The sequence below is a fragment of the Eublepharis macularius genome, chromosome 13, assembly GCF_028583425.1.
Source record: "Eublepharis macularius isolate TG4126 chromosome 13, MPM_Emac_v1.0, whole genome shotgun sequence".
NCBI classification, from domain to species: Eukaryota; Metazoa; Chordata; class Lepidosauria; order Squamata; family Eublepharidae; genus Eublepharis; species Eublepharis macularius.
In genome coordinates, this window is record NC_072802.1 from 26,551,194 (window position 1) to 26,563,872 (window position 12,679).

Sequence of the window (12,679 nt, forward strand, 5' to 3'; positions counted from 1 at the left end):
TGCTGGCCCCCATGAACAGCCAACCATTAACATGTTCGTGAACAGGGCCATTTTTGTGGTTGTTTGTGAGTCCCTGTTCGTGAATGGTAACGAACAACAAACATCATGTTCATTTTTTTTCTGTTCATGCCCATCTCTAGTTATAAGCAGCCTATTTTTAAAAAAGTGTCTCTTTTGCACTGCTTTTGCCAAGAAGTAAAAACAAGATATATTACAGGGATGGACTGTGTTTCCTAGCTAGTAATTCCTGGATTGTCATACCCCCATGACTGTAACCTGCAGCATGGGCTGCAGCAGAGGTTTCCTGTGAATTCTCATGCTCTCCCTGTAGTGGCTATTGATGAGCCACCGGGGCCAGAGGGAGAATCAATAGTGGATGTCCTTTCCTCCCAGAGGGCCATAGAGAAATGGATGTATACCGTGAGATAGCTTGTTTGAGTAATACTAGCATGCCTTAGCACAGAATAGGAATCATTGTTGTAAACAATTAACTTTCTTTACCAATTTGTAACTGTATACCTTCATTTTAATACTGTAGTGCATCAATATGATGAACTCAACTGGCCCTGAATTAATTTCTCTTTCCTCTCCAAAACAAAGGACACCAACTGAAGTTGCATTTGCAGTTGTCAAAGTAGTGATGTAAAGAATATTACTATATGATTTAATGATTGTCTGCTGCTTCATTGTTCTTTTCTCTAGTTTCTAATACAGCATGAATGCATGTCTTGTTCGCAGTGCAACAAAGCCATGAGATAGAGGTTTTGACAATGATTTCATCTTCCTGTTGAGACAGTGGCATTGCAGAAAAATAGCAGCTAAGCTACATAATTCAAGGGGGTATCCTGGTGTTGAAGTATCGGCAAATCAGCCTTCAAGGCTCAAAGCCTTGAAGAATAAGAAAACATCTTCACCAAAGAGAATGAATTATCTCTGTGGTTTGGTAAGTGGCAGGAAGTTGGTTTATCTCAGAAGGCTGGTTATTATTAATAGGCAGCTCCTAAAGCTCCTTAGCTTTGTATGGTCTCTGACTGCATTTAATGAAGATAGGTCAGGAATTTTTCATGTTTCTTTTCACCCATAGCATCTCTAACAGGATTTGTATGTGTTTGGTAATTAATTATATCAGGGATCACACCAGGCTCTTTAATCCTTTTTGTGTATCTTTAAGCAGTTTGATCAAGGTATTCTGCCTCCAGTGCCATCACTAAGACAGTGACAATTTACAAGACAGTCAAATTAAGGTAGACACTTCTTGTTAAGGTCAAATTTAAAGAATTATTTGCAATATATTGATTTTGATCCCAAATGCACTACACCAAATGGTTAATTAGTCTTGAAATGTATATTACTCTGGCAAGAGAGTATATATTAAGTGAACAACAGAGCTGCTATTTCTGTATGTTCACTTTCCAAGTTTCTCTTAGTACTTTAAAACAAATGGGAGGGGGGCAAGTGCCCAGCACAAATGCCTTTTCGCTATCCTTGTAATTATTCTGAGCCATGGGTGATTTTCTTCCCCTTCGTTCAGTGCCATTAGTGCTGTCTGGTTTAAAAAGGAATCGTTGCAAGGTTGCAGGTGATTTCAGACTAACTGCGAGAAGTATTGGTGTTAGGCAGCAGAAGAAGATGCTCTTGCACTCTGCTTCCTCTGCTTCTTCAGGTGTTTGGGACATGGGAGATCAAGCCACTATATCCATTCAAGGATAGGCCCTCTGCCAGACTGTAGGCCTCAGCTGATGCCCAATCTACCAATTCCTAACAGCAGACCCAGAAATAGGTGCTGTGAGGAACAGCCCCACCATCAGCCCTTCCACTGCACATCCCATGTTCAAACATGTAACTTGTGATGCCCTGCTCCAATCAAATGCAGCCACTGTGCCACACAATTAACATAAGCCTCCAAGTACTAAAACAAAAAAATAATACTATAACTTAATGAACTAAAACTGTTAAACCAGAAGGCAGTCAAGTACAGAGAAAGTTTTTAAGGTATCACCACTTTACTCTGCTTTATAGCTTGTTTCCCTGGAAACTGATCTAAATATGTGGCATATATTTGGGTTCTCTATACCCAGTGATTTCTTAAGTTTGTTTGGTACTTATCACTGTAAGTATTCAAAATCTAAATCCTTCTTGCAGGCAACAGTATCAAGAACTGCTAAAAGCTAAGCGAGGATTTCATTTCGGAGCGAGAGTTTTTTCTCCCACAAGGTATTTAATGCAGCCTTGTGAAATATGTAAATTAATTGAGATGGCGGCATAAGCAGTGTCTGAAAAACATTTTCACAAGTCACACATACAGTGTTCAACTGCGTGAAGTAGTACTGAGAAGGTATATTCAAAAAACAAACACCCTGCATGAAAATCTCTGCCATTTTTTTCCAAAGACTGTTATACCTGCATATTCTCTCCTTGTAAATGTGCAGTGGCAATTCAAGCATATCTTCAATTTCAATTCTTTTTAAACTGATTCTTGAAAGATGGCTTTCAAAATCCATTTTCAAAGCTTTCACCTGCATATTCCAATTCCTAGCCCTGGCTCATAGTGGATAATTCTTAACAGGATTACTGTCTCTCAATTTTCTTTCTGCTTGCAGCAACCTATCAGCATTACTCTGTTCATCTCCCTTTACTGCAGACATGCTAATTCGAAGTGCTAAAACTTGGTCCTGTTTCTTTTAACACAATATTCAGAGACGAGAGTTGAATCACCTTTCATTTTCCCAGTTTTATTATTTAGTTGCGTATCTGTAATGAACTGTACAGAAATGTATACACTGATACGCATTTTATATAATAAGGATAATAGTGAAATTATCTTATTTTTGGATATGTTACATACCAATATTTATGTTCTTAGCTTTAGAAGTCTATTTAAAATAAGTAGCAATTAAAAGATTGCATTTGAACCACACATGCTAAAGAATACATGTTATTAAAATGTAAAGCCTGTAATAAAAGTTATTCAAACAAGCTTCAGTCTTCACCAGAGGTGGGCAAGAACCAGGGGAAAAACAAACCATACAGTTCGTGGTTCGTCCTGTTTCATGAACCATGAACTTTCACGAACTTGCCTCAGTTCACGAACCGGTTCGTGGGGTTTAAACGCTCCTTTCTCTGCTGCTCTGAAGTGGCACGGAAAGGGGCATTTCACCCCCGCCGGCTTGGATCAGCTGCTTGTCGGGGAGATCGCCAACAAGCAGCTGATCCAGGGGTTGAAATGTCCCTTTCCCTGCCGCTGAGAAGAGGCATGGAAAGAGGCATTGGGGTTTAACATGAACCAAGCGAACGGGCAGACCAGTTCATGGAAGTTCGTGGAAAACGGGCTTTCACAAGCCACTGGTTCGTGAAGCATGAATCGGCCGGGTTTATGACAAACTTTAGTTTGTCTTGCGGTTAGTGCCTGCAGTATCTATTTATAATATTTCCAGAACTATTAGACACTTGGCTGTGTTTTTTAAAGTGAATAAATATGTATTATGTAAAGCGAAATATTATGAAACTGAGGTCATAGCATACTTTGGTCACATCATGAAAACACAAGCTTTGCTGGAAAAGCCAATAATGCTAGGAAAGATGGAAGGCAGCAGGAAAAGAGGAAGACCCAAAATGAGATGGCTGAACTCAATAAAGGAAGCCACTGCCTCCAGCTGGCAAGATCTGAGCATGGCTGTTAATGATGGGACGTTTTTGAAGTCATTAACCATAAGTTGGAAGCGGCTTGATGGCACATAATGCAAACACAAATTTAATCACCTCACATTTTACAGGGAGGAGATAATTACTGTGCTTCTGAAATACCTTGCCACAAAGGTTACAATTTCAAAAATATGCTTTATCTTATAAGAGGCTGACAAAAAAGAGCTTTAGGAAACATGGGGGCAAGGCTTTACTCAAACACATCTCCTTCTTGTCAACATATGCTTTTGTTTCTCTGACCTCCCTAAAGGCATATATGGGAACCTCACCACCAAGAAATACCTCCTTCACTGACATTGCTAAGTTTTGTACATTTCTGAGTATTTGAACACACTGAGCAATGGAATGCCCCCCAGAACCAAAGTGAAGGAAGGGGACCAGCACTACATCAGAGAATCACATCTATTCCACCCAAACCAAAGCAAGCAACACTACTGCAACATAGCCCAACAGAACCAGTGTCATTCACAGCAGCCAGATGCTGGGTTCAGCCAGTAGGGAAACACCAAAGAACAGAACCAAGCAATACTCAACCACAAGCAGCTGCTGTAGCACCATGGGTAAGTGGTTGGCTGTGAATCAGCACTCTACTGGTTCAAGTCTCACTACTGTCATGAGCTCAGTAGGTGGCCTTGGGTAAGCCATTCCTCTAAGCCCCAGCTCCCCAGCTGTATTGTGGGGATAATAATGACACTAACTTGTTCACCGCTCTGGATGGGGCACTAATCTGTCTAGAAGAGTGATATATAAGTGCAGTTATTATCATTCCCTTGCTTCAGTCAGCTTCTGTTGAGCTAAGTTGCCTCTAAAGTCCAATCTTTATGAAAACTGGAGGGGGGTCTTTAGAGGACAGTCAGGAGTAGGTTCCCTCTAAATTTAGTCAAGTTGGGTTGAAAATGACCTCTCCAGCCTACCGGATATCTTCCAGAGTGATTTGCCCATAGAAAATAATGGTTGAAATTTTCAGAAATATCCAAACCCAATTTTAGAGAATCAATTCAGAATCTGGGGAATTCTGAATTTTTTCTCAAACTCGGTTAAAAAAAATGGATTTACTGATTGGGGGTGGGGCATACCCCTACTCTAGAATTCTCTCATTAGAACATGGTTACTGTCCTTGCTGATGTTTCACAGACTGAATGACAATCTATTTCAAGTGGAGTTTGATAGGACGGAGATCCCCTTTGTTGACTTTTGGTTGTTTACTGCTTACTGTTTGTATAATAATAGCTTTGTAAATCTGTATGATATTTAATGTGCTAGAACATTTTAAGCATTTAATACCGTTCTTTGATATTTGACTTCCATTAGAGAAATACTACTTGGGCTAATAGCAGATGATATATATGATAATAGCCTTATTCATAGCTGACGAGATGTTGATTTCCAGAAGCTGGAAAAATAAAAAAGGATTTGAATATCAAATTTTGGCTACTTAATGTCTGGCAAATGGTGATATTATCTAAATTAGTGGAAACTCAGATTGTAAGGTGGTAGATGAAAGCAGTCAGTTCTTTTCAGTCATGGAAACCCTTCTTTGATTTTTGGGATCAAGAACCCAAAGTAATCTTTTCATTGGTGTAACTATGAAACATTTATATAAAAGGGAAACTAGAAGTTGATATAAAATATAAAACTGGAAACAACCAGTCCTCCCACTCCTCTTTACGTAAATACTATTGATATTATTACATGGAGATTTCTAGCAAATCAGAACATTTTGCTAGATGTATGATGTTATGAATGCAAGAAGTGTTATGGAAAAATGCTGACAAGTCTTTCTTAACAAAAGATTTAATAGGTATGAATTGGAATGAAACAAAATGAATCATTTTGCTATTTAAAACAGATTATATAATTAGATATAAAAGTTGTGCAGTAACGTATCTTGTTCTGAAATTTTACACACTAATTGTTTCCACATAATAAAAGCTAAAATAGGAAAAATATTTTATTCACAGCTAAGAATTGAAAATGTTTAACCCTTTGGTAAACAAACAGTACATCTGATCTCCAGCAGCCAGCTTCAAAGCAAACATAGTCCCAGCTACCACAGCAGCCCATGTTGGTGATCACTGTTCTCTCTCTCTCCTGCTCTTAGGCACTTGGTTCCAAATGGCTGCTGCACAAGATTAAATAGAGATAATCTACACCATGCTGAACTTACAGGTATCCATAAAATATATTTATAATTTTGTGTCCAGCAACCTTCCCCAAAAGGGACTCATGTAAGTTGGGGGGGGGATGGGAATTCGGGGGGAGAGGGCATTTTAACATTGTTCTAAGTGGTTCATTTTTAAATACTAAAATGATATCCACAGTGGTCTGGCTGCCAGTGAAGGCTATAGACACAAGAGGGTGCCAGGCAAAGAAAAGGGAGACAGAAAGCCCAAGACTGGCCAGTCCCATGGAAGCAGGATTTAAAGGGCGGAGCTTGCATGGGCTGTAAGAAGCTATTTAAGCTCCAGCAGCCCCGGTTCAAGGAGAACAATGTTGGGATAGTTCCTATCTCCAGAGAAAGTGAAGGAAGCAGGAATGAAGAGGAACAGGGTGAGTTTCAATCCCCTACCCTCCCCAAGCCTCTGCAGAGTGGAGGAAGGGATAGTTATCTCTCTGGTGGAGAGGATGTGAGTGAAGACCAAACCCTCCTCTACTCTTGCACTCAAGTAAAGAATCTTTTGCTAGCCCTTCCTTCAGGTCATTAGTAACAAACTACCTGCTTGCAAGCAGACTAGTTTGTGTAAGATATACTTTTTAAAAAATGCAGTCAGAGAGGACACAGAGTCCGGGACACTCAGAGTAGTGAACAAAGTTAGTGTTATTACTAATTCCAAAATACAGCTAAGGAGCTGAGGCTGAGAGAATTGGCTTACCCAAGGCTACCTACTGAGCTCATGGTAAGCTTGCCAGGTCCAAGTTGGGAAATTCCTGAAGATTTTGGGGGTGGAGCCTGTAGAGGGTGGGGTTTGGGGTGGGAGGGGCCTCAGTGGCCATAGAGTTCACCCTTCAGAGCAGCCATTTTCTCCAGGGGAACTGGTCTCTGTTGCCTGGAGATTAGTTGTAATTCTAGGAGATCTCCTGCTACCACCTGGAGGCTGGCTACCCTAGCTCATGGCAGTAGTGGGATTCAAACCAGCAAGGTGCTGACTTGCAATCCAACTACTTAACCATTATGCTGCATAACAATTCTGTGGATGCAAGACCAAACACATTTTTTCTAGCAGTATGAAGAACAGGGTTCAAATAATGACATGCCTAGCTCTGTACCTACACACAATTCCATATTACAGTCCCCAAGTCACACTGACAGCAAAGTCTAATACAGTTTCAGAAACATCCTTCACTACAGCATATTCAACTGCTTGGGGTTGGGGGACATACAACTATTCTTGGTGCAAATATACCATATCATTGGATTTTGTCTAGAGTTTACAGCAACATACAGCACTTTTTTTCAAAATAAGTCTTCACTGCTATAGTATAGCAATAAGAAACTGATTACTTTTTTATCCTACAAGAGATGTTGGCCTTCTACCAGCAGTTTTTCCTAAATGTCACCACATGTTTCACAACTTCCATTGCCCCAGAAAGTCTTGATCCCTCTACCAGAGATTATTTATATGCAGAAAAATTTGTCAACATGTTTTACTATTTTATTTTGAACTACCATTTGTTTAGAGTTCCAACAAAAGAGGTTATAAGGCACAGTAGCATATATCAATGTTTAGGTCCATGTAGCTTGAAAAGAGTTGGAGCCAATCCAGGCAGTGTTAAAAATACGAAGTGCATTGATTACAATTAATTGCTAGATCTTGCTAAATGAAAGAAGTTAAATTTGGTTGGATTGTGCCTGGTATCTTCAGAATACAATAGGCTGGTGCAGGCAAGGAATGGGTGCTGTCACACATGCCTGCATCTGTATGTGCCAGGCAGGAAGAGGCAGGGGCACTGAAGAAGGGGTAAAAGGGAGTGGGCGCTAGTGTCCAGAGCAACTGCCTTTTCATTCTTCCCCCATGCAAATGGAGGCACTGCAAGCAGGTGGGCTGGTCAGCAGGTGGCTGGCTGAGTGAGCAAACGGAGCGGGGGATTTAACATCGTCCCATCAGTCTCACAGGTTCCCACCCATCCACCCGCCTCATTCTTACCATAATTCTTGAACAAGCAGGAAACGGCATAAGTCATTCATTAGTATGAACTACGTATATAGTCACTGAATAGTTCTCAACTGTTAAGTTTGTTCGCATTAAAAAAATCCAGTGTTAACTCCGATGTTTCAAAGAACATATTAATCCAAAATTTTTTACAGAGTTTCAACCAAGATGAAATTACGTAGAATTAATAGCTTCTCTGCAAGAGTTCTATCACTTGGCTTATGAGTGGGATTCACTAGGTCAATCACGTTTTGTATATGCAAATTCTACAGTTTCTCTCCACATTGGCAACAGACAGCATAAAAGAAAATGAGTGTTACAGAAACCACAGGAGCACAAGAAGCCAACTGCAAGTGCTCCTGTGTTTTAAAATTCCTATAGTTAAACACTGCAAGTTTTAAAAAAGTGTTACTATAAAACAAATCCAAGTCTATGCAAAGTCAAATAGAAATTATACAATAAAAAGTTCACTTTAAAGAGAAGAATTAAGGCACTTACAAATCTATTCATGTTTCACAAAAACACAGGAACTAAATTAAGGTGACAACATGAATAAGCCATATAAAGTATTTAATTCTAATTCCTTGAGTTGCACCTCTTTGCAGTACAGATATTGTACATTCTGATATTTAATCATCTTAAATATACTACTTTGTTTGTATCTTTGTCCTTGCTTTTATGGGAATTTCTCCACAAACTGGCATTGCTATTACTTCAGTTCCTTTGAACAGATATTCTATATCAATAATTTCAGCATGTAACCCATTTTAACACATTTATTTTACCATTTACCTATGTTCAGTGTTGCACCCCACACAAATGAATAGGAAAAGAACTGGGAGGAAAATAGAATTTAAAAAAGTATAGCTGCACAGAGCCTAAGCTGTAAGCATGCACGACAAATACAACCAATGTATCAATTAAACTCTGAACAGCACAAGTTTGTGTCAGCTTTAATTTCTAATTCACATGGGTTTTGGGAGCACAAGTGAACATGCAATTAAGTGCCTCCACTTTTCTATTAAATGCAAGTATTTCTTTAAATTTTAAAATGTTTCCTCATATTAAGAAAAGGCATGTTTTTATTACTTTTTCTCAGAAATGCAACAGCACTCATGAAAGATAAAAGAAATAAACGCCTTCAACACTAATAATCTATTGTATAATGAAAGGTTTTTCAGCACTCAAGTTAATTTAGAGCTGCTCGCTGTCTTTATTCACCATTGCACTTATTATATGATTGTGTCAGGTAGGGGTGTGCACTTCGGGTATCCGATTCGGGTAAAATACCCGAATCAGGCCCAATTTGGAAAGCTTCAGGATTTAGCAAAGCTTTCCGAAGCTTTAGTAATGCTTGGGGAAGATTCGGGGCCTCCGGGGGTTAAGTTTAAAGGGCCCTTTTGCAAGTGGCAGGGCCCTTCAAACTTACCCATTTCTCGCCCTTACCCCACCATTCCCATCCCCACTTCTCCCCACCCCCACTTATCGCTGGTACCTTGCTGGAGGAGACAGCCTCCCTCCTGCCCGCTGGCGTCCAGCGGTGGTGGCAGCAGCAGCAGTTCTCTCTGCCAGCAAGCCGCAGTGGCCACGGCTACACGGCGGCAGGGAAGGCCCTCTCTGCCAGCCAGTCGTGCTGGTCGCAGCTGCGCAGCATCGATGACAAGGAAGGCCCTCTCTGCCGGCCAGCCATGCCGGCCACGGCTGCGTGGCAATGGCGGCAGGGAAGGCCTTCCCCAGCCTTCTGCCTGACTAGGTAAGTGTAGTGGGGTGGGGGATGGGCTTTAAAAGTTGGGGAGGGAGTTTAAGGGTTGTTGTGGGCCTCCCTCTTACCCCTCCCCCGTCACTTTAGTATGCTCCGAATCTTTCCAGAGCATACCAAAGCAACTTAGAAACCTGAATCTGAATCAGCATGCCGCTTTGGATTTCAGGGCTTTTTCCGAAGCGTTTTTCCGCTTTGGGTAAACCCAAAGCGGGAAACCCAAATATCTTTCGGGTGCACACCTCTTGTGTCAGGAAGCACTAATTTCATTGTACAATAGAGCCAGTGTGGTTTGTTGGTTAGAATGCTGGACTAGGACTTGGGAGACCCAGGTTCAAATCCACACTCACCCATGAAGCTTACTCAGTGATCTCGGGCCAATTATTCTTGCTGAACTGGTCAGAAAGATGCAGTGCTGATTCTCCCACATTTCACAATGACCTTTGATATCATCAACAATGGGATCCTTCTTGTTCATCCCGCTGAAACAGAAACTGGGGGTGCCACATCCCACTCTTATCAGTCTCACCTTTCATTGCTGGGGAACAGCTGTTTGAGCCTGTGGTATTTGTGGTAGTGGGTTTCACAAGGCTCTATTCTGTCCCCCTTGCTTTTTAACAGACTAAGTTGCTCAGAGGCTATATCTGGACAGTGAATATGCCATGTCAATGGTAGAACAGATAGATGACACCACTTTTCATCTCAATCAGGGAAGATAATGGATTTCCTGAATAAGCCGCTGGAATTTTTTAAAAGATTCTCCCAAGCTATATTCTAGGAGCACCGTCACTGGAGTTCCATGGTGTGGTATATTCCATTGCTAAAGTATTTAATTTCTGACTATGTTTGAGTAGGCATCTTGAAGTTCAAAGAAAAAATATGAGAAACATGCATACAAGAAACAATCTGCCACCAATTAAGAGATAACACAGATCTGCTGCGGGGGAGGAGGCTTTGTTTCAAAACGAAGTTACATGATGTCCAGCCTGCTACACCGAGGCTTAATTTTTGTGAGCTGAGAATTTGTGTATGTTCACTTTTCTCTGAAATCCCCCTAAGTTCCACAATTAATTCTCATTTCCCCCCTTGAACAAGCAATTTAGCCAACCAGTTCTGAATACATATTACTACTTCAATGCCAGTAAAGATTTAATTCATATCCAGTAAGAGCAGTATCAAAATAAAGAGGATTAAAATCTGGGTCAAAAATACAGACATTTGAAAAACTCTTGACATTCCCAGTAAGATTGTGGGGGAAATTCCTACTTTTAATAACCAAATATTGAGATCTGAAACTGCATATTTCTCCTTGGAATTGCAAGACTGCTCACTTTCCTTTTTAAGGTCTTAACACTGTGAATCTTGTAGTGAGCCTGCAATGCCAAGTTCAGCATGTGAAACAACCCAGGGCATCCAATTCACATTACCCCCCCCCCAAAAGTCCAATTATACTAATTATCTGAACCCATTATATTCTTTGCGATCTCTTAGAGGTCAACCAATCTGGTCACAACAGAGTCACCAGCAATCACGTTTATTTCTGGCAACCAGAAGAGAAAGCTTTTAGTATCTCTGTCACAGAACAAACTTCTTTTTAGAGCTAGGGTCAACAAAGGAAGGCAGATTGCCTTAATCAGAACAGTGCCAGGATTCCTGTGCTGAGATAAAACTTCACTGTCATGGGTTGGAAGAGAGGCACTGGATTGGAGGAAAGATGTTATAAATAACTTTTAGTTACTTGTTAAAGGTGTTTTATCCACACACTCAACTAAACATAGTCTCACTTATTTTTAGTCTGTGGATCAAGAAGCAAGAAATCGTATTGCTGCCATCAGGAAAAAGAGTGCTGCTATTTTTGTATGATATTTTTGTATGATGTTTTAAATGTTTGTAGTGTTGTTATCCGCCCTGAGCCTGCTTGTGGGGAGGGCGGAATACAAATATGATATAAATAAATAAATAAATAAAAGACGACCCTCACTGGCTTTAAAGGGGAAAAAAAGATGGCTACCAAGTTCAGCCTAAAAAAATCAGTAAACTTTGGATCACTGCAATATGCAACACATACTCCACCACCACAACACACCTTTAACAATGACAAACAATCCACTAGTGTTTAATAACAGGTACATTATCTTCAAACTATTGTTTGCCCCATAAGTCACCAACTGAACCTACAATTTTGCCATTAAAGGCTTTATTAGAATTCAGTAGACTGGTTTTCTTTACAGAAGTTTGGAATAAAAACTTGATTTTTTTTCCTTCATTGAATTTGGTTTGATCTAGCAGTACCCTCCTGCATGTAGAAAATAACTTCTGTTCGTAAAAAGGCTACATCACTGTGGCATGTGAAAAATGAACAAAACCAAATATATTGTTCCACTTGCACGAGCAGCAACATGAGAATTACTGTAGAGCCTGCTGTTTACAGCACGGCATGAATTTTTGCATGAACTGCTGAGTTTCTACAGAACAGCACTAGTAGCCATTTTGCTTCTACTCACGGTTCCTTAGAGCAACCCCATTGCCCTAAATCCCCATATCAGAATTATAGTAAAATAACTAATTCTATTAGATTAAAGAGAGAGATGCAAGAGGCACCATAATCACAGAAAACCTATAGATTTATCCCCTACTGTTATCACATGCATCTACAAGTTATGACAGGCTACATTTATACTCACCTGAACTTTACTTCCAATAATCTGCATGCAGTGATCAACGGAGAGTAGTGATAGTTAAAAAAAAAAAAGAAGATGCAAGAATTAGTAAGCTGAAGCATTTCACGCAACGAGCAAAGTGTTTAGTAGTTAGTAACTATTAAAGATCTTTAATACAAGATATATAAAACATTCATAAATGCAATAATCTCAGTAAGCTGTAAAAGCAGAGAACTGAAACAACATTTTAATGGTCTACAACCATAATATTTTAATATGAAAAGATGAAGACTTACTGGGTGGTGCTACAGTACTCTCAATTTTGAGAATTTGTTAGCGATTCCCTACTGCAGCAAAAGCTTGATTATAGAAATACTTTCATTAAATTAAAAAAAATGTCGTATTAA

The 12,679-nt window shown here is 40.0% G+C and overlaps 1 protein-coding gene across 1 annotated transcript in view; it reads right to left on the reverse strand.

The window, feature by feature from the left end:
- Positions 1 to 12,679, reverse strand: part of DIAPH2 (diaphanous related formin 2) — a 444,699-nt gene that overhangs the window by 389,007 nt on the left and 43,013 nt on the right. The window contains exon 5 of the mRNA XM_054995941.1: positions 12,297 to 12,317. Coding sequence (XP_054851916.1) covers positions 12,297 to 12,317 — 21 coding nt within the window. The remainder of the gene's footprint in view (positions 1 to 12,296; positions 12,318 to 12,679) is intronic.